The sequence below is a fragment of the Pyxicephalus adspersus genome, chromosome 6, assembly GCF_032062135.1.
Source record: "Pyxicephalus adspersus chromosome 6, UCB_Pads_2.0, whole genome shotgun sequence".
NCBI classification, from domain to species: domain Eukaryota; kingdom Metazoa; phylum Chordata; class Amphibia; order Anura; family Pyxicephalidae; genus Pyxicephalus; species Pyxicephalus adspersus.
The window spans coordinates 10,008,139-10,030,920 of record NC_092863.1 but is presented as its reverse complement, the minus strand read 5'-3'; the positions used below and the strand labels follow the sequence as shown (position 1 = coordinate 10,030,920).

The 22,782-nt window shown below is 37.5% G+C and overlaps 1 protein-coding gene across 2 annotated transcripts in view; it reads right to left on the bottom strand.

Annotated features, from left to right (window-relative positions):
• The window catches only part of SYCP2 (synaptonemal complex protein 2), a 31,828-nt gene extending 9,148 nt beyond the window's left edge, over positions 1-22,680 (bottom strand). The window contains exons 1-27 of one of the 2 annotated variants that reach the window (XM_072414477.1): positions 22,603-22,680; positions 21,673-21,707; positions 21,088-21,230; positions 20,950-21,002; positions 20,743-20,788; positions 20,560-20,655; positions 20,423-20,483; positions 19,321-19,469; positions 18,063-18,218; positions 17,276-17,375; positions 15,302-15,426; positions 15,158-15,233; positions 15,022-15,079; positions 13,238-13,344; positions 12,267-12,562; positions 10,902-11,008; positions 10,459-10,495; positions 8,558-8,628; positions 8,413-8,470; positions 8,227-8,282; positions 7,235-7,283; positions 6,530-6,695; positions 6,392-6,444; positions 5,387-5,554; positions 2,734-2,929; positions 1,175-1,422; positions 748-888 (exon numbers count right to left, since the gene is read on the bottom strand). In XM_072414477.1, coding sequence (XP_072270578.1) covers positions 748-888; positions 1,175-1,422; positions 2,734-2,929; positions 5,387-5,554; positions 6,392-6,444; positions 6,530-6,695; positions 7,235-7,283; positions 8,227-8,282; positions 8,413-8,470; positions 8,558-8,628; positions 10,459-10,495; positions 10,902-11,008; positions 12,267-12,562; positions 13,238-13,344; positions 15,022-15,079; positions 15,158-15,233; positions 15,302-15,426; positions 17,276-17,375; positions 18,063-18,218; positions 19,321-19,469; positions 20,423-20,483; positions 20,560-20,655; positions 20,743-20,788; positions 20,950-21,002; positions 21,088-21,230; positions 21,673-21,707; positions 22,603-22,670 — 2,919 coding nt within the window. In that variant the 5' untranslated portion in view covers positions 22,671-22,680. Of the gene's footprint in view, positions 1-747; positions 889-1,174; positions 1,423-2,733; positions 2,930-5,386; positions 5,555-6,391; positions 6,445-6,529; positions 6,696-7,234; positions 7,284-8,226; positions 8,283-8,412; positions 8,471-8,557; positions 8,629-10,458; positions 10,496-10,901; positions 11,009-12,266; positions 12,563-13,237; positions 13,345-15,021; positions 15,080-15,157; positions 15,234-15,301; positions 15,427-17,275; positions 17,376-18,062; positions 18,219-18,782; positions 19,258-19,320; positions 19,470-20,422; positions 20,484-20,559; positions 20,656-20,742; positions 20,789-20,949; positions 21,003-21,087; positions 21,231-21,672; positions 21,708-22,602 lie in introns of those variants that run through there. The other variant, XM_072414478.1, reaches the window with a different exon arrangement.
• Positions 22,681-22,782: the final 102 nt, after the last annotated feature.

Here is a 22,782-nt window from a genome sequence, read left to right as displayed (position 1 = left end):
TCACTATCTACCTGCAGGCAACGTGGATACCACCACACCCTGTATTTTGCATATAGTTTAAACCATGACAAATATTTTACATAAACTAGGAATCTGGGCAATATGATTGACAGGGCGGCACTAAATACACTAAATGCGTTTCAGTACTGAGGACAGCAGGAGAGAGGGGGGGGAGAGAGAGAGACAAAAAGTGAGAAGAGAGAAAGAAAGAAAACAGAAAAATAGAGAGGTAGATAAAAAAAAGAATGAGAGGCAGAGAGAGAAAAAGAAAGAGAGGTAAAGAGAAAAAGCAGTAAAGACAGAGAGATGTTTGAGATGTATGCAAATCTATCATATAGAGCAGGGGCCAGCAAACTCTGGCCTTTAGGCCAGATACGGCCTAGCCAGTAGTCTGTTCCGGCCTAACACCCCCCTGGTGGATTGGCCTAATCCCGGCCAGCAAGGGTCAGCAACCTGCGGCTCCGGAGCCTCCTTGTTATGCCTCCCTCCCCTTTTTACTGCGGCGGACGTTAACACTTCTGCTGCTGGGGTAAGGGGACATTCCCTCCCTTCCCTATGCATTGGGGATGAGAAAGATTTCCCTTCAGGGGTGTTCCTGGTGGGGGGTGGAGTCATCAGCGCGAGAGAGGTCCGGCCTAGTGTGCCTTCTTGACCTCCTAAAATGGCCTAGTAGCCAAAAAAGTTTGCTAACCTGATATAGAGGAAGCAATTACAAATCTTCAATAAACCTTTATAGGTATCACTAACCTTAAGTGTCAGAGTGTGTGACTGGAGACATGTTATACCAGAGATGGGAGATACACTCACAAGTTGTTCATTATAATCAGGATCTGGGACATTTAGGAAATTCATACCACTAATAGTAGAATGATCCAGGGTTACACTTGCCTAAAATATAGGGGATATATTTTAGAAGTTTAAAATGACAAATAAAATGTATTCACAGCTCAATCTATCCATTCAAAAGAAAAAAGACAAAAGCTATTCTTAAACCTCCTAATGTCTAACAATAACCCCAAAATTATTGCATACTGTTCTCATCCTGTACAAAGTGATGCTGTACCAACATTCTATGCCTAAATTTTGTGGTAACAACTTCTCCTTATGAACAGTTATCACCTTACACTTCTACAACTCTTGAAGTAGCCACAAGAAAAATCTAAATATTTTTTACCATCGAGTTGCGGCTCGGAGCTGGAGACAAGTTTTTCTGGACAGTTTCACATACTTCTAGTTTACTTCCAGTCCTGACATATTCTTTAGGCCCGTGCTTGCTTACATTTTTACCAACTGTTGGAATGCTAAGTGACTTCTCCAAAGTGAGGCTAGCTAAAGGTGAAGAACTTGGTGAAGGTGAGGATGGTAACTGGGTGAAACTTGAGTTCTTAATTGGTAAACCTGTTTCCAAGTCAAGATGTTCAGCTGTAATTTGAATATATTTTAATTACACAACTTAGCAGAAATCATTGGTTTAAGACTTTAAACTTTACTGAGTGGAGCAGACTTCCAGAGCTCTTACAAGGCCAAAAGCCCAAAGTCAACTGGAACAGTTTGCAGGACCATTTTAATAACATTTTTAAAGAGAGAGTTTTATGATTTTTCAAATAATTAGCACGTACCTATGTTACTTACATACACTGCTAGTCCTGAAACATTTCTTACTCCACCCTCCCACATTTATTTTCTATGCAATATGTTTACAATATTCCTCAACCTTTTTTTCAAAACTTCCCACTTTTTTCATTCCTGGACCATTTTATAAAAAATATTTCATTAAAAGACACTATGAATTTAAATATAATTTTGTTATATATATGATGTGTGAATGGCAGCAGACCTGTGGTAAAAAGCTGCAGGCATTACCTTTTAGGTGTCTTGTATCAAGAGAGGAGCATTGGGAAATTGGTTCAAGTCCAAGGATGCAGATACACAGACAAACTATGTCCATAGGCCCCCATCCCTACCCACATCTAAATTGCTCATCCTTTGACTTTAGGTCAGAAGGTAATATGCCAGACAAAGTGGCATTCTATGTCACGTTATCATGAGACCTTAACATGGCAGGTTAGAAAATTCATTCAAAAAGTTAGTTTTTCCTATCCAATTCCCCTAAAGAGATCTGACAGGCTTATAGTCAGTTAAACATGCCCATATGTGAGCTTTTGATAACCCCAGGGTGTCTAGCCAAGTAATTTCTGATCACAGTGTCCAAATGTCTAAATGAATTAGTAATTTAGAAAAATGCAGAAAAAAGGAAACAGATAAGCTACTCAAATTAGGCTGATTTTCCATTGTTTTAGTTTCTGATTACATTTAGCAAAGTTGGATAGCAGACCCGAAATAAACCAAGCTGCCAAAAACAGCAAACATAGAAGTGTGCTCCCATTTCTTTTTTCAAAGACACAGTACAGTACAGTTAATGTTAGAAAATAGTACACTACACTTTGGTCTAATACTCCATCAAGATGAAAGTGATCCTTTAGTGTCTTTATGATTCAGGTTCCTACAATGTGCTTTACATCCCTTCCCCCAATAACAAAAATGTCCACTTTTTTATCCTATAGTACAAATAATGGTCCCATTGTACAATAACTTTAGTTAAAAGTATATAAACATAATGTACTATTACACATCTTAAAAGTTTTTCCTATACACAATAAAAAAGAAACCTGGACATCATTTGACACATGTGGGTTGATAACTATACAAATGGCCTTGCATTGGTATACTCACCTCTAACCTGATCAATAGATTCAGGACTTGATGAGATGGGGGATATATCTAAATTCTTGTGTGGTGTCTTGTCTGCTTTGCTAGTAATTGCACTGTCCTGGAGGTTCAATAAAATATCTTGCTTTCTTCTAGTGAGATTTGTGGGTTTCTGTGGCGTTTCCTTGCACAGCTGTTTCCTAATTGCTTGTAAACCATACTAAAAACAGAAAACCAAGCATGGGTATTTTGTTTTAAACATTGTAATGGGAAATAAATTAAAAAATTGCTTAAGAAAACTGTGTACAGTGAAGCCAGACATGAAAAATAGATCTAGGGTTTACTGTATAAATACTTTGGAGAACATCTGTATGCGGTTTACAATCTAACCACTAGGTGGTGATGTGGTTGCAATTTAGGAAAATTAGATTCATAAACAGACAGACCTGTGATCTTTACCTAAATGATTTTTGTAGGGGAATACAAAAAAGTAAAATGGTACAACTTAGAAAATAAGTGAACATTATTACAGGGGAAAGCCTTGAATAAATAAAAAAAGTTGTCTGACTGCTGTAAATCCAAAAATCACTCACAAATCTAGTAAAGTGAACTTTGAAAGGACAGTGTGTGATCCTACTCACTTTATTTGACTTGAAAGACGATTTAAACCAACTAGACATGTGACTTGGGAGACATTAGTGGTGGAAGCCCATGGACGAAAAGGGAAATAAGTAATTTTGTAAGGAGTGAGAGTGCTGAGAGCCAGCCTCAAAGGTAAAACTCTATCCGAGCCATGGAGGAAAATGTCCTTTTGGAGGACTGAAATTTACAAAATTGTCTAAATTTCTGTTTTCACTTTTGTCATTATGAGTGTGGGTTATTAGGAAACAAAATTAAATGATTGTAGCATCAAGCTGCAACATAACAAAACTGAAAAAAGTAAAGGGGGTCAGCATGTGCAGGAAGGTACCTCCGTCCTAAAGCCCAGAATACACAGGAAATAGCAACATTCCCAATGCCTAGCAGAGGCAACCCCATTATGTGTAACCGAGACTATCAATCCCAAAGGCCAACACATGCAGCCGAATACATCAAACCAAATACCTAACTTGCACCAAAAGATACATGTTTCTCAAAGCCAAGAAAAATACAGTTCAGCAATTTGAATTCCCAGCAGGTATAGCCAGGTACATCCTTTCTAGTCCCGAACATATGTAGGCAGGTACAACCATTCCAATGGCAAACTTGCAGCCAAGTAAATCAATTCCAACACTCAACATGCACGGCTAGGTACGTCAATCACAATGCTCAACATGTGCAGGCAGGTAACATGTGCAGGCAGGTAACATGTGCAGGCAGGTACAACAATTCTAATGCCAAGAATGCAGCCAGGTAATCATGCCCAGTGCCTAGCATTTTCAGACAGAAAAATCAATCCCAATGCAGACATTTGGTGTCAGCTACAGCATTCCTAAAGCTTAACATGTTCAGTAAGGTTCATCTATCTAGGATAATCAACACCTATGTTCAGCCAGGTACATCAATCCTAATGGTCCATCTGTGCAGGCAAACACATAGTGCCCAAAACTCAGAAGTTAATTTAAAAACCAAACATGAGAAGTCATGTACATCAAACCCAACACTTAGCAGGTGCAGCCAGGAACATTAAACCCAGTGATCAACATGAGCAGTCAGGTATATTAATTCCATTATTCAACAAGTGCTGCCCGGTACATCAATCCCAATGTCAAGCAAATGCAGCCACGTGCGTAGATTGTGTGCACAATTATTAGGCAAGTGAGTATTTTGAGGATTAGTTTTAATATGGAACAAATACAGTGCTATCAGTCAATCCAAAATTTTAATAAACCCGAATTGTTTTACAAAGGAAATGCGAGCGTGAAAACTCTCAGGGGAATACATATGTGTGCACAATTATTAGGCAACTAAATTAAAAGTTTCCCATCTCACTTGTTTAATTTCGTCTGTTTCAAGTAAGATCACTGAAAAAACTCAAAATTGACCAACATTTCAAGACAAAACACAAAAAAGTGACCAATATAGCTTTTTAGTAACCGTCAAAAACCTTCTAATCATAGAGTCTGTCAGTTTCTTAATCCGTTGACGATCAACTTTTTGTGCAGCAGCAACGGCCGTTCCCATCCATGGTTCACAGAGGTGTACGGTTTTCCTTCCACATAAATCTCCCATTTAAGAAGGGCCTCAATAGGGTTAAGGTCAGGTGAGGAAGGGGGCCATGTCATTATTTTTTAAGTCCTTTACTGGCTAGCCACACAGTGGAGTACTTTGAAGCATGCAATGGAGCACTGCCCTGCATAAAATTAGTGGTTTTCTTGAAAGATGCAGATGTTTTCCTCTACCACTGCTGGAAGAAAAAGTCTTCTAAGAACTGGCAGTAGATTTGAGAGTTTATTTTGAGTCAATTTTTAATCTGAAAAGGTCCAACTAGGTCATGTTAAATATTATCAGCAAATACCAGTACTCCACCTCTACCTTGCTGGCGCAGAGTTGAAGTTGAGCTCTCTGCCCGTTACTAATCCACGGGCCCAACAAATAAATGCACAAATAAATGCAAGCAAAAACAATAAAAAAAAGTGAAATTTCTCAATACTTTTGGAAGTAGCAAAGACAGTCTATAATTATTTGTAACTGTTACCTGATCTCTGGCAGTTTCTTTACGAATAGGCAGAGTGAGTTCCTCCGATTCTGATTCTGTATTGGATGCTTCTTTATAGCACTTCCTCTTTACAGCCCCTCTCTGAGGGCGCTTATGCCTCGCAACTTGTTGGTCATCCTCTTTTTCGGAGCTCACTGTAAAGGTTTCCTTTAAGGAAATATAGAACCATCTGCAACTTAAGGACTAATATATTTTCCCATTCAGGAATGTCAAATCTTTTCTTTAATCCAGAGTCATTTCTTACCATTCCAGTACATTTACACTTGTATACAAACACATAAATATATACATGTACACACTAATATTCTTATACATTCACAAACATACAAAGCACTACCACATTCACATTTTAACAAATTAAATACTACAGGCTCCACATCACCTGCCAGGATATCTGTCAACTCTCCCACATGCTGTCTGTCCTGACTTCCAGTCCCCTATTCCCCATGCTCAAGGCTGCCAGAAGCCTCACCAGCAGCAGCTGTCTCCAGCAGTGAGGCTTGAGTTCTCTTCTTTGCATTTAAGTCTATGCAGTGAGCACACACAGTGTGTTCTCTGCTCTCTCTTTTTTTGTTGCTGGGTTTGCGTATGGCAGAAAATACTGGGACACCAAAACTTAGTATCCAGATAGCAGCAGCTTCACAACAAAAGGGTGCAATTTGCACCCTCACCATTACTTGGTATCTAGACACTTGCCTGGGTGGTCCATGCCTAAAAATAGCCCTACCTTATTCTTTGTTTTTTCAAGTACACAGGAATTGGGGCCTAATGCAGAAAAGTTTGTAATTCCAAATAAATCATTAAATCTAAACTTGAAGCAGCCCTACAGTCACATTGTTTAGTGTCTCACAGTAATTTTTTTGTTTAAATACCCTGAATTGGGTAATCTCTCTTCTTAGTCCCAGTGACACCATTATAGGGGCTACAAAAGATTAAAAAGCTATTTTAACAAGTTATAACCTGGAATTCACCTTTAAATTTTACCTTGCATGGCGCTTTTCTTTTCCTATATTGTTTAGGAACCTCCTCAGTTCTGCCTAAAACCAAAGGAATAAAACACAATGACAACAGGTACAATGCACTGCTAGAAAAAAGCATTGAAAATAAATAAATTCTACTCACAAATCTTAGTCTCTGGCTTGTTTGTTAGCTTTTGTCTGCTGTAGCCAAGAATTTTGGGTTTCTTTTTGCTGGCAGTTTCCTTTAACCAGCTGAAATCTGTTTTTGTGTCATCAACTCCTCTGTCAGTATCAGTGTCACTAAACAGATGTCTGCGTGGGCTTTTGGACTAGCAAAAAACAAGCAAAACACAAGCTTCACTTTTGAATTTCTTTTAAGAAGGTACATATAAGCAGAAAATCACACGAAAGTGAGAAAAAAAAAATGACATTATGTGACTGCACACAAATACTATAAATATATTCCTAAATAGGTTATTTGGAGTAACATTTCTACCGAAAATGTTTGGTTTTATAGAACAGTTAGACGGGAAATTGGGGTAAATCACAGCCAGCAAGAAAAAAAGTTGACAAAGAGAAGACCTGGAGTTGGACAATACCATATAGAATGATGTACAATAAACCAATATATTGGTTAAAAGCCTATGGAATCAGTACAACTCTTCTTCTGTCAGAATTTGTGCATTTACGCAAAACCTGGTAGTTTAAAGTGTTTCCCAGATGCTGCAGTACAGTGAAATATGGTAAACAAATTAAGGTGCCAACATTAGCTGCATTTATTAAATATACACTTTTTAAATACATACATGCATGCAATAATTTGTGCCTGGACTTTATAAGCTTTATTAAAAATAGGTCCCACTTTTACCTTTTGCTTAGCCACTGTAAAACATTTTTGTCCCTTATCAACTGGTTTCCTAAAAACAAAACAAGTCACATTTCTGCAAACACATTTCATATTTCTTGCAAGCAATGTAAAACAAAAAAGTACATATTTATTAATTCAATACCTATCTAGGTTTGAAATAATTATAACTAGATGACAGCCTTAGGAAACACACTTCATTAGTGATCTATCCTTAAACTTCCAAAACATGTATTTAAAATGCCCCCAAAAAATGGTGCTCTGAATAATGCTTGGTGTCATCCAACCCACATGTGTTTAAGACCAGACCCAGTCCATTATAGCCTTACCCACGGAAGGGGTGTCAAGTTGTTGACCTGAGCCCACAGTAAATCTGGACGGACAGATGCCAACACTACATTATAAGTAGTATGGGCTACCTTCCACCACTACTTGAACATAAGGACCTGTGATGTCACCAAATAGCCATGCATGGTTTATAATACATTGTTATGCTATTCAAAAACATGGTGTGCACTATTTTCTGTGTGTTATGGTAAATTGGGCAGCATAATAAAATGAATGTGATGCCCTAATGCAATGCATATTAAAAATGCACTTGGAATCTTTAGTATGTCAACACAATACACAAGAATGAAACCCTAATAAACCCTGCAATTAAAACCTAAATCCATTAGAAAGCATCATGATTTTTTTTACAGGTTACAAAATGTTTTGATTGACATATTTATGATTGTGTGAGCCTTGAACACATATGTTTTCATTAACTTTCACTCCAATATCTATGGGTAGGGCTCATGCAGTCAGAAATTTAGCAAGCACCGGTCAGCAAAAGAATGAACACCTAAAATAGTGTTATTGTGCTAATGCTGCAAATATGCTAACCAAGGAGTTCAAAGAAACATCAATTCAGCTGTAAATGGGGTTTCAGAGCAAGAAATTAAGCGTAGATCCTTTGCAAGAGATTTGGAAAAAAATAAATAATAAATACTTACTCTGTAATACCCAGTGTTGCATTGGATGTTGGTTTTGGTAGAAAAGTTGTGGAGGCCTTTGTAAAGAAAGAAAATCCCTATATTAGAGTATTTCACATTGTTCCTTCCTTTGGTAAGGTTTCAGAACAGTCTGTCATATTTTGCATAAAAATATGAATGCCCCTTAATTTTACCAATTTGACTTACCCCAAGCTCTATTGTAGGGTTATCACCTTCTGCAGACTGAAAGCTGTAAATATCACTGCTAAAAGAAAATATTTTTTTTTTCTGAATTCCTGCTGCTATATCAAGGGAGACTTTAAAAAATATGTATCTATTGATCTGTATTTACCATGTCTCCCCTTTTCTTGCCTTGGTCAATTTTCTCTTTTCTTTTAATTTTACCTTATTTTGAGTTCTCCCCTATACAACAGAGACAAACGTTATATATGCTGTATAAAAACATGTAAAAAAATAACATAAAAACTCAAACACACACACACACACACACACTAACAGTGAATTTCCCGTTACAGGTAGTCCCCGGGTTACATACAAGATAGGGACTGTAGGTTTGTTCTTAAATTGAATTTGTATGTAAGTCGGAACAGGTACATTACTTTAATAAATGCAAACAGGACAAATGTTTGTCTCAACATGTTATTAGGCATGGTGTCATTTACTGCATAAAGTCCTACTGTGTGCTTTTATATGCAAAAAGAAACAACTGCAGTGTTTGTCTTGGTCATTAAAGAGTTACAAAATGTTACAGATCAGCTCAGCTCTTAAGATCACCTGTCCCCTCCCCCCATTCAAGCCTTTGTCCTGCACACAAACAAGCAGGGAATCCCAGTTCATATCTAGGAGTGGTCCGTATGTCCGATGTCCTTAACTCGGGGACTACCTCGACTGGTAAATCTAGTGCAAGAGACTTTGGAACAAAGCTACACAATTGTTCTTCTCCAAATGAAAAATGTGCATTAGAAAACCCCCACCTAGTATGAATGCATGAAGGCTGCCATATAGAAAACAGCCCTTTCAAATAAATCTAGAGGTGTGCTACCATCAGAACCCACTGTAACAGTAAGATAAGTCTGGGGACAGCTTATAAGTAATATTTTTAAGGCAGTTTTAAGAAAAAAAGGAAGCCAGGGAAACAGAGTAATATTTTTTTGTCTATTAGAAGGCAGCTAAGAAAAGTCTTTGGTCTTTACAGTATACTGCTGTCTACAGGTGCATTGAACAAAAGGAAAAAATGATGGGTTAGCCAAGCATATGGTACATCTTACTACTAGCCCTGCTTTGTTTTTGTTGTTGCTGTTGTACTTGGCCAGTCCTCCTATCAGCTCTGCTGTTGTACTTGGCCAGTCCTCCTATCAGCTCTGCTGTTTAAAAGGTTAGCTTTCTGAAATAAGACTCTTTCCTAAATCACTGTTGTAGTTCCCCCTTTGATTTGCAGCTATCCAGAGTTGCCTTTTAATACTTGGTACTGGATAAAGTTAGATAGATTCAGATCATTTTGCCACAGCCATTGTTCATAGCCTTTGGAATCACCTCTGACTTGCTTAGTAAACTGACCAGGAAAAGCCCCAGGAGCCCCCTCCCCTTTTAGCATGACTACCACTATGTTGCCCTCTCAATCAGCTTGTCCTGAGATGTTCAGCAAGGTGCTGGCTTTGGCATCAGTCCGGTTGTGCTCATATTAGGAAGCTTTGATAACTTCCTAATAAGAATGCAGTTGGTGACAACTTATCTCCGCCTGCCCAGCTGTTAAAGAGGTTTGGGTGGATCCAGAACCTTAAAAGATCATTGTTGGAACTGACTCCTCACTTGGAGTATATGGGTCTGGTGCTTGTTCCTTTTTCAGGAGATGCTTTGGACATTTGGATCTCAGGTTGTCTTTTTGATCTATAAGCTGTTTCTAGAAGCCGACTCCACTTCTGCATTGGGGATGATGCCAGCTTTGCCCAATTTCACTTCGTAACTATACTTTTGAACTATTCTTACTATTCCTTTGATCTTGTTCTTTTATTGTAAAGGCACACTCTAGATCTGCAAGTGTCCCTTGTGCTTACAGTGTGTAGTCAGTAACTTAAAAAAAAAAAAAGTTTTGCAGGTAGTTTTGTACTGTATTGGAAGGTGTATAATTGTGCAAGGTTATGGCTATACACATATAGGCTCCCTACATGTATGATAAAGGTAAAGGGGGGTGTAGAAAACTCTTTGGGGAAAAAGTAAAAAAGCTCAATTTACCTTTTTATTTTGTGTGCTGTAATCACTTATATTTTGCCTAAAACATCAGATAAAAAGACAAAATAAAATCTGAAACAAATTAAAAAAACTAAAACTACACATGCACAACTACATGAAATAACTCCTGGAGACTATGGTGGTCCTATTACTAAAATTTACAATAAAATTAAGGTATTATTAAAATAAATCTTGTCAATATGTTTAATACCAGGTCACATACAATATAAATATAAAGGGAAACAATTGGCTTTACATGCCATGCCTCCATATGTCAGAACTGTTTTGGTGGCACAAGTCAAACCTACACAATATTAGGTAGGTGGTTTTAATGTTTTGGCTGATCAATGTTTATTAAAACTGCTTTCCATGTTAAGTATTCAAAGTTTATAGGTTACCCCTTCAGTAATATAAGCAACTAAAATAAATTGTACATATTATCATACCAAACTGCTTCAGCTTGTTTTTTTTTTACAACGCTGCAGGAATATTTGCTTCCTATTTTAGCAAGGAGCGACTGTGTTGCATCATGAAGACATTTTGTCCTTTCATCCTGTAAAAACACAACACCAGAACAACTTTTTACAGGTATGTCATTTAGCTGGTAAATCCATTAAAAGCCATGTCGTCTTACAGTGGTAAGGAGGCATTTTCAATGTGTGTGGGTTAAAGATCCTAATAGAAATGTAATTTACCTCTTTTCAATAGTAAATACAACTTGGAAATTAGATACCTCTTTTACCAATCTAGAAAGTGCTACAGGTGATCGGAGGTATGGAGCAGGAGACTTACATTATTTCCCTAAGCTTTTGGAGATACTGAAGAGCTAAAGAGCTGTGGGTAGATCTAAATTCAGCTCTTCAGTTATAGGGTTTTCTACAGTGACAGCATATAAACAGCAAGGGTGACTATGCTGCAAAGATTTCACTGCAGGAAGAAAGAAAAGTGCATAATCAATGGTATTTGATAGGATCAACATGTATTCACAACATTTTCCAGAGGTACATAGAAAAACAGAAGCTGCGGTCTTACTGGTATAGGAAAGCTACGTAAGTGATCTGAGTTTGACCATGGTTCTGCCTTATCACGATTGAAGAACTTTATCAGTACTATACATTTTTGATAACTTTTGCAATAGGAGGGATTATACAGAAGTCTCTTGGAAACAAAGGACAGTCTTTAGCAGTCTTTCCTCAATTTTAGACAGAATTCAAACATACGTTATAAATAGCAGTCCCAAATAAAGCAACATGACAGCTCTACTAACCTTGCAGCTCCTTTTATTACATGGATAGTAGTAAAAGAAGGATTTAAGTATAGTTAAAGATACAAACGCTGCAGGTTAGGTCATCAGGACAAGAAGACATTAAAACCTATATTGAGTAACACTGGTTAGTTAGGTCAGCAGAAACAGACATATCCGATCCCATCTACTATTCTTCCTCCATCTGGGTTCTACTAGATGCATTGGTAATGTATGCTTGTAAAATTTATATACATTATGAATATTTCTTTTGTTGAACTGCAGAGCCAGTAGACTACAGATAAGACCCTTATGTGGAGTCCCTAATCAGCAGAGAATGGAAGTTTTACCAATGACCATGAGCTCTGGTTTGTAACTCGGCCAGGACAGATCTATTACCAAACCTTGGACAACCTCTGTACACGTCAGATTCTTGTCCGAGGAGAGTCCAACAGCTCGTATAGGCCGAGAATCATCTGATGTGTGTACATAGCCTTAAGAGACCTAAATTGGGATTCAGGATAAAAAGGTAACTATAATCTTGACCTGCCAAGAATCTTTATATTACCTTTGGTTTCTGCAGTTCTTTCTTCTTCACTATATTACCAGGGCTTTGGTAATTTGCTACCTTTGTGCTTTCCTTCTTACTACCCTTGTCAGACTTCTTAGGTTGATCATCACCCTGAGAATGAACGTCAGACTCTTTGGTTTGTCCATTCAAGGATGCATCAGGCATTTTGATGTTCTTGGAGTTTTGTCTTTTAAAAGATTGGCCATCGGCTTTTGTATTTTTGCATACTTCTTGAGGCTGGGATTTTAGATGACTGGTACCTGTAGGTTTTTTATTTTGGGCACTTGTTTCGCCTTCAAAAGCTGAACTCTTTTTAGGCTTGGAAATGAGATCACTGACATGTTTATCTGAAACAACACACACATTTATAATTACAGGTATCTAATAAAAAAAAAAAACCTGTAGTGCTATTTCACATTAAAACCCCTGGCCTGGGAAAACCTGAAAAACAGACAAGGCAACATGAACTATGGAACACTCGCCTGTTAAATAGGAAATGGCTGGCAGAACTACAGTGTTAAAAGCTTTAAAAAGGTACAAGTTTACAATTGTAATTCAAAATTATAATGCCATTCCACCCACCCTACTATCAACATTGGAAATGTTAAAAACCTTCTCCCAAGAGTACAGCAACTTCAACAAAATAGAGAGGGATGTTTGGCAACACCAAGATCTTAACCTGATGCTGGTCTGTTTCCTGACTATTCTGGAACAAGAGAGTTTACAGGATCCATGAAGGTGGTGGGGAGGAGGGAGGCATTCCTTCAAGGCAGTAATGAATATGAATAAAAGACCTACCTGTGCTGGAATATAAAGTCACACATAAATTTTCAAAGAGTATGAAAAATATTCAGGATTAAATTAAAACAGATGACATTGCAGAAAGGAAGAGATCATTATTTAGAATTTGTGATCTCCAAAGGATATGGTACACTGAACAATAAAGACAGCATTGTTGATAATTTTACCTTTATTAGATAGAAAATCATTTGTTACACTTGCTTTCTCATTCTGACGAACAGTTCTTGTAGGCTTCTTACTTAAACCAAAACTAGTATTTAGAAAACCAGGCAACCTATAATAAATACCCCAGACAATACTTTGGTTAGATTTCCACAAATATCCTTTAAGAACTTATTTAATATATAAAGTCCAAAAGATTGCAATATGCCAAGCACAGAACTAAATGGAAAGTGATAAGAATTTGTTCTGGTTGGTAGGCAGCAGGTTAAACCACCATTTACTTACTTTTCTGTGTCAACAACCTTGCTTTATTCTTTAGAGGTGTAGTGTATTCTAATTAGTTATTATTTCAGAATTATTATTGCAGGGTTTATCCTAAACTGAATCTTGACTCAAACAAGGTAATATTTGAGGTTAACGTGGGGCCCACACATCACCTATCCCTCCCCAGCTACAAGCAATGCCCATGTTTCCCCCTTAGCTGTGCCTTCAGCTCTGCCCTAAACACAAAATTTCACTAGATGCAACATTCCTATAGTATCAAAAGTATATGAATTTAAACCTGCTGTGTAACTCCACAGTCAAAAAAAACATGTCCAGAGAAAAACAAAGGGTACCATACTGACACAAGAACAATGTGGGCACCTCCAAATAAAACTATATAGCCAAACGATTTATAATCTTCCAAACCAGACTGGCACATAAGTAAACAGGGTGGAAAAAAACAGAATATTACCACTTGGCTGTAATTTGATGCTATTTATCTTTCCAACAAAAACAGTGCAACACACAGCAGCTATAGCAAACCAAATAAAATGAGATGCATGTTACCCACACTCACTATCACAAGATTACTAGGATTACTGGGGGACTCAAGCTTCTCGGTTTCTAGTTTCTCCTTCCCGCCCTTATAATATTTATGGAACACTACCTTAAAACATTAGCGCCTCACCAAATGTTCATACCTGCCGGCTGCAGCCAGCTATGTTTTTGTGCCATGCAGTGTGGTGTGTTGCTAGGGCATGGAAAACAGAAATTGTGCAACACAAACTTGTAAAGGGAAGAGGGGGGCAGAGATTAAACAAAGCTGCATGTCACTAGAACATGAGCAGATTTTATGCTGGAAAAGAGCACATCACTCTCTACTGATCATCCAGCCAACATTATGCCTGGCCAGGGGAGTACAATAACACACATAACAGAGTGGAATGAGAACAGAGCCTATAGTGTACAAAAACATCCTTTAGTAAAAATGTCAACAAAACTCTGTTCAACATGGAGTCAGTTTAGTTTGGGAGCCTGTTTTTTTTTCTTTGTTATATACTGCTCTGTACTACCTCCTAGTGAAAAAATTAAGGTTTTAGGGTGTTCACTCAACATGTGGTTTAACAGTCTATTCTGTGAAACTGTAGACATCTTCTCCTGATTCCTAAATATTCTCCCACCAGTCATCTAAATACTAGTCATAATGCATCTCTGTAGCTGCAGAAATCCAACAAACCAAACTGCGTTGGTAGGTGTGGCTCTGAAAGAGGAGAAATTCAGGACCGGCTTTATTATTATTATTATTATTATTATACTTTTGCAGGCTGCAACTTTTTATTTGTACCATTTAGCTTTAATTCATGTACCTGTTGGAAGGAAAAAGGCAGTTTGCTCACTTGCTGTAGTTTTAAACAGTTTTTTTTAATGTACTAGAATTAACATGCAACTTGGGAATCAGATAGTGGCACCCTCTATCATAATGGTATTTCCCCCTAAGTTTAACCAACCAACATATGGTACCAACCTTGGTGTATTCTTTCCAATTGGAAACTGTGTGTCTGGTATAAAATCGATTTGTTCCTCTAGAAAATAAATTGTTAAATGTATTGTTTTAACAAATTATTACCAACATGGGAACAATGTGAAAAAAAGTTACTAACCAGGACTTCTCTTTGAAACATGTGGGGCATTTTCAACAGTCTTCATAGATTCCACATCAGTTTTTCTAAGCTTTTGCTAAAGACAAAGTTAAATTTAATATTGGCGCTGATAGAAGTGTGCAGAAATATAGATTTTACACTTACCTTGTTAGCTGGCATCTTTTTCAGGCAGTATGTGTTATCTTTGTGACTGGGTACCACAAACATCTTTCTTTGTGCTGAGTTTATTATTTCTAGGGGTGGTTTCATCTTGGCCTTCCCCAATGATGCTGAAACACATATTTTGGTACATATACATGCAATAACATCACATTCGTTTAGATATCTGTTGTGATTCACAGAGCAAAACACTGGTGAAAAGTTATTTAACGCTACCCTGTCATAAAAGAAAATACAGTGGCTGACAATATTACCTTGCTGTGAAAATGATAGTTCCCTTTATTTATGCGGACCCTCTAGCTTAAGTGCTTGTGAATTGACCTGCACCAGGGGTGCTTGTGAACAATGACCTGCACCAGGGGTGTAAATCTCAAATACACAGAGGGCCGAAATTAAAAACTTAGACCGTGTCGAGGGGGCAAACTTGAAATTTATTGAAAGAATTCAGGAAGTTTACTACTTCATCCATAACTAACAAAAACAAACCCCTCTACAAAAACTCTAGGGTTAAAAAGACAAATTTTTATCTATCTATGCAGCCTGTGTGTTGTTCATCCTCTCACATTACAAGTTTGTCTGACATTAATATTACACTATGCAGTCTATAATAGATTAAAACAAACACAATGCTCCTGGTAGTCAGGCACCATGTAATCATTGCCTCATATGATGGGTGTACAGGAATAATGTCTATGTATTGCATGTAATGGAAATGGTGATGTGAGGTGGTATTGCGGGCGGGCGGGCAGGCAGGCAGGCCCGACCTGCACAATGACCCCCAACCACCACAACGAAATCCAACATGCACAATAATTCCCAGCGAGACAGTAGAAATAGACCCCAGCCAGCACCAATAACCCCACACCAACAAAATGATCCACTGCAAGTCAAAATGTTGCACAGCCAAAATGACAACTTCCACAATGACCCCTATTAAGCACAAGGATTGCCAGCCAGCACAACGACTACCAGGCAGAACAATGACCTTCAAATAGCAGAATGACCCCTATCCAGCATAGGAATACTAAGCTGGCACAATGACCCCCGGTCAGCACAATCAACGAGCCATAGCCTGCAAAAATAATGTACAGCCCACACAAACAAACCCCAGGACCAATTTACTGTTGTTGCTGTTGTTACTATGACCCCACTAAACTCAAGGATTCCTAGCCTGCCCAGCCAGCACAACAGCTCCCGGGAAGTAAAAAAATACCTTAGCCAACACAATGACCCAGTCAGATGGCACAGGGGTATCCTTTTCCCCTAATGAAATCTAGAAAACAATCATGATCATCAAGAATGATGATCATGATGCCCAGCCAGCACAATAAGCCCTACAATACAATGATTCCTAGCAGGCACAAGAATTCATAGCAGCACAAAAAAACTCCCAACTTCCACAATGATCCACATCCAGCACAGTGAAACACAGCCAGACAAAATTTTTCCCAGAAAGAACAATGAGTCATCAGCTAACAAAAATCCTCCGGTCAGCACAAATGATTTCCAACTAGCACAATTACCCTAGCTGCCAAAAAGATCGCAGCCAGCACTTCTACCCCAGCTGGCACAATGAAACAAAACTAGCACATGGTTTTCAATTGGTACAATAACCAGATTTATGACCCAAGCTGGCACAATGACAACTAGCGACTACAAGGATTCCCACAAATAACCCGTTGGCACTAAAAAATCTTCTGCCACTAAAAAATCTTCTGCCAGGACAATGACCCACAGCCAGTCCCAAAAAGCAAGTACAAATACCCCCCCCCCACACCCCCCCCAACCACCATCAATAAATCAACTACCACCAGCACAATGAAACACAGAAACCCCTAGCCAGAACTAAGAAATATAGCCATCCAAGACAAGACAACTCCTAGTATGCACAGAGACCACCAGCCAAGCTGTGAGGACTGTTTTATGCTTTTTTGACCAAGAAATAAAAAAGTAACTCACATGTTTTTACAGGTACAATTGGGCTAACTGCCTTTTGAGCACCAGGTACTACAATACTGATTGATGCCTCTGAAACTTTAGGTCGACTTGGGGTGACCATCTGCAAAAAATGCGTCAAAAACAAGAATTATTTATAAACAACATGATTTACAATATAATTTTCAAATGAATAACTTTCTATATCCACTCATTACGTAATAACTGTGGAAATATTGATTGGTTCATGAAACTCTGGAGGAACCAGCTGTTGTGCTGGCATTGTACACGGGGCTTTGCTGGCAGACCTTTCCTTGACCTTAGCTTGCACCATTCTTTTTCAGCACAAGAGTTATCCTGTTCCCTATACCTCAGTCACTTGACCCACAGCTGATTAGCACCTTTTTTCTTCTAAGCCAACGTCTAACCATAGCCTAGCATGTAGGTACAGTCACCTAACTAAAAAAAAAAAAAAAAAAATTGAATACCTATACTGTGAATATACATTTATATGCAATATTTGCTGAACACAGAACTCTAGGCTATAGTAATGTTCTACATAATCTACAACTATGGTAATATTCTACATAATCTGCAAAGGTAGACCTAACTATTATTAAAAGCCCATAATCTTTAAAGGATTCTATATATGAACTAAAAATAAAACAAGTTTTCTTCATTTTTTATCCTGGAACTATGTGAGCATGTTTGCTACAATGTGTGTGTAAATCAAAAAGATGGATTAGAACCAAAGGAGTATTTATTTATATACACACACCGTATTTAGGTATATAATTTAATTTACAATTACCTTATTAGAACTTTGAACACTGTCCTCATCACAGTTTGGTTGACTGCTACTTGGCGTTGTTAAATGAAGTTGGTTTTTGGTTTTGATATCACTGGTATACACCAAAGCATTATGCTTTCCAGAGGACATGGATTCTTGGCTTTCAGGAATAAGGACCTGCAACAAAAACCTGGTTCAAAAACTGCTGTTTGTTTTCAGGCTTAGATACAATTTATTTCAAACCCAACTCCAGGCCTATAGTTTTGGATAAAGTGAGGGGAAAAGTTTACATTTAACAGTTTTTAATGTTGTCCACCTTAGGTATATTTCCACTCGTTTCTAGCGATACCCAAAATAGAAAAGGAGTGGATGCTGCTATTACCACCAAACAAGCCAGCACAAACAGCAATAAAAACATTTTCAGAAGTTCTCATCCTTTAGCACTCAATAAGAATTGTGTTTTTGTTTTTGACTGTTCGCACCAACTATGTGAACTGAATATTGTCCCAAAGCAATATGGAAAAGGATAATTAAGAATTATAGGGTTTGCTATAGCAAACATGAAAAGGTTTGTTTAGGGATACCTAAATGAATATTGTTTAAAGAAAGGTGCCAATGTGTGTCACAAATTGTAGTTTTTTGTTCTGTTGTGCTTTGTATAAAAGTATAAAAACGAATACCTAGGAACAACAACAAAAAAAAAAATACCCAGTTTAATGTTTACAGTTAAGCTTGTAATACCTGTGATCCACTTTCATCAAAAATAACATGCACTGTTGTCTTAGCTACTGAAATGCTTTGTTTCTTTATAAAGCCCTGTAATAGTATAAAAAATATATATTTTACAACAAAGTCTGATGTTTTAAAGGATGCTTCTAATTTCTTAGACCCACCATTTCTTCACTGCTGAGGACCGCCCGTAAAATCAGCTCATCCCCACTGAAAAGTAGCTTTCAGTGGTATTCCATGGCAGAATGCCCAGGAAACTCTGAGCACTGCAGAAGCAAGTTAAATGACTGGCAGACGTCAAACATCAGGTCTCTATCACCAACAGTGATTAGGTAAAGGGTTTGCAATCTTAAAATAAAAACTGGCTAATGCTTACAGCCAACTCCATCTAGTTAGAAAAAAAATGCACCACTGAATTTCAGCCAGCCCATCCTATGATGGCCTAGTTTTTAGCAAAATATAAAATACGTACGGTTTTTCAAATTAGGAAGCTACTCAATTTTGGGTCTTCCAGATTGCCAGCTAGACACACACAAAGAAAACTGCATACCTTACATTTATGTGCTCCAAACACTTTCCTAACTACATTGGTAATATCCAGAGCACTATCAAAAAATATCCGTAGGCGAGATCCTTTTATCTGACCAACTGTTGCTGCAGTATTTAAGGCGACAGTTAACAGCATCTTGTTACCAACAGCTGAAACAGAGAAAATCAGGGAGTAAAAAAACATCATAATAGTAAATTACCATCTAACGTTTGATTTGTTACACAGGTCAGTGATCACAATTTTTTTTCCTGCTGCTGAGCTTTCAAACCACCAGTGTTTAATTACGTATTTCTATTCTATTTTACAATACAAGCTTATCTTCTACAATGAACAGCAAGGAAACTCCATCTTTGCAGGTTCCATGAGATTTCTCTACTTTATGCCTGTTCATTGAATCATATTCACTCTGCCAATCAGTTGTCCCGTTGGCTGGCAGATGATACAGAAAGAAATACATTTTCTAAAAGAAATTCTTACAACAGTGACACTACACTAATAGTTAATGCAATAACAAAATACGTAAGTCACACAAGGTAACGTGTAATAACAGTGCAGAATAAGTTCCCAGTGAACACAGATGTACCTTTCCCTAATAGCAAACCTATAACAAATATATTGTAAACACTTAGCACCAAAATGAACAAGACATACCTTCACCATTTTGCCTAAATGTCTAACTTAACTTTGAGGTATGAGAGTGTAATGTAGTAGTCAAAGACTGCAGAGCTTATAGCTAGGCCAATGAATTAGGGTGAAACTAACCTACCCGCATAACGATAACTGCCAGTTGTGTTAAACACAGGTAAATTGCTATGGCATGGAGATGAGGTTTGCAGAAATACTAAAAAAGTACCTTATATACACACACTACATACATATTTATCAGGGTTCTCCCCAGGCCCTTTTAGCTGGGTGCACCACCCGGCACTTTTCAGCACCCACCCGGCTGTTTTTGGGTGGTTACTAAAGGTTTTTGGTCACAATACAGGGGCTGCCACCCATCTACAATTTCTTCCCACCCGGCTTAAAAAAAAATCTGGGTTGAGCACTGTTGATGTGTTTTTTCAGTTTACTAGAATTTTATAAAAAATGTGAGCAGTACCTTCTATATTGTAGACATCCACTTCATTGTCTGTTATACACACAGTCTCCCACTGGTGATCCTGATGGGATATGCAATATAGTAATCAATATACACATGGTAGCTTTTAAGATAATAAGTAAAGCAGTAATAAATACCTCATCAGCTGTAGAAACATAGAAGGAAAGGCTTTGAGTCCCAATATTGAAATCAATCCAGAATTCTTCCAGCTTTTCATCAGATGGAGTCTGGAGCTAGAAAATGTATTTGTTAAAAGGATTCCACACACATGATTTATCACATTCAGTCACATTGGAAATTTCAAAATAAGATAAAAATACCTTCTGATTTTCCAGGTGTGCAGAGAGACAAGGAAAAGTAAAAACTCTGTAAAAAGAGAAAAATAAATTTTATACCAATTAATGTTAAATAACTGGAAACCTTTTTGTTTCAGTGTCTAAAAATATGACCAATCACTAAAAATACAAAAAAAAAAAATATGGGCATATGTAAAGGAAATGAACTTCTCAGATCTGCTAATATGTTACCTTCGCTTATCACCCAGCATACCATTCACCAGGTTGAGAAATTTTCTGCAATCCTGAGTAAATAGTAAATAAAATTAATATAAGGGAAGGGAGGGAAGAGGGAGGTGATTTAAACTGCAAATTAGTAACATGACATACGGTTTCAAATTCCACATCCCTAATTTTTTTGAATGCATTTGAGACAAATTCCATGGGAAACCAATGGTTGGCCAGTTCTGCTCGCTGAACCTCTGATGTCATTCTGCACAAAGCTTCTGTAATTGCCACTTGAAGATCATAATCTGTAAAACAAGTTTATCCTTTTTTTATTTATATATATACCGGTATATTTATATATATACACACCGGTATATATATATATATATATATATATATATATACACACACATATACACAGCTGTCACAGTAGTTATAGTCAAAACACTGAAGACACTGAACACAAAAGCCAGATAACTAAAATATGTGACCAATCAACAAAAATTTGACAACTCTGATAATACAAAACACAACTGCATAGCATGATAGGCAATAAAATGTGGTCAATCAACAAAGGTCTGATGACTCCAACATGACAGAACACCAATGAACAGTCAAATAGAAAATGAAGACATAATTCAATACAGTTACAGTTTGACCTCGTTCCTTGGTAATGCCATTTAACATGCAACTGCTCTTAATCATATCCATAAAGTATTTTTTTATTTAAGATTTAGAAGTCCTTACCTCCTGAATCTAATATTCTTTTACCCATAGCAGACCTAAAAAAACAAAACAAAAAAATGCAGATTATTTTAAATTGTATTGTATATTTCAATTGTATGCTGTATAAATCAGACTGCAGATCTTTTGGGACCCATTCCCATTTATGTATTACAGTAACACAGTATTTCAAAAAGAAACTTGACAGTTTACATAAGGAGCTAAGGTGCCTTTGAGAGTGTGCAGGAAGCATGTGGGGCCCCTAGGGACCTAGGCTGTTGCTTGTATGTCAAAACAGCACTCTGAGGTGACACCACCAAAGAAAGCTTTAACTCTTACTGCGGCATTAATGTATATGCAGCCAGAATGTATTACTGAAATAAACGGTAAGGGTTGAACTGGGTCTTACAGAACAAGAAAAAAATGTACATTTACTCATATTTAACCCCCTCTAAACACTGTAAGTTCAGAAAAACACCTGGTAATCCTGTCGGATAACCAGAGAGCCCCTTGTGTCCTGTGGACTCTGCGGTTGTGAAGCCACAAGCAATGCCATCACCTGCCTAGGCCCACTCCCCTATCACCCACTATGTCAGAGGCGATAGAGCTGAAGAGAGCATGAGGTGTATGGTAGTCCAGCAGTGTAGAAATGATGTTAGCTAAAACAGAAGTTAGGCGCACACTGGATTTCTAGCAAAAGAGCATTTTTTTTTCTATACTTGCAGCATAATTAAAACCATGGGCAAATCTGCATATTCTGCTAATATTTACTGCATATGTTTTTTTTTGGCCAGATTTACACTTTAACTACCAGATGTGAATGAAACAAACAAACTTTATTTAGTCAAGGCACCACCTCACAAATGGGGCCTACTGTAGCATTTTAATTTGTAGCAATATGCATATGTACAACAAAACAATGCAAAAAAGACTGAGGGAGCTGAAAATAATTACATTATAGCCATCATCTCATTAGAAAAAATAAGTTTTCTTCTGATCTCACGTGGCAAAGTGTCAAGCATGAGATTTAACTTCCGTACAGCCTAAGGGAAAGAAAAAATGGTAATGTGATCAATATTGACAATGACAAACAGACCACAAAACATGACAGGGTTACCATTAAAAATTGTGATA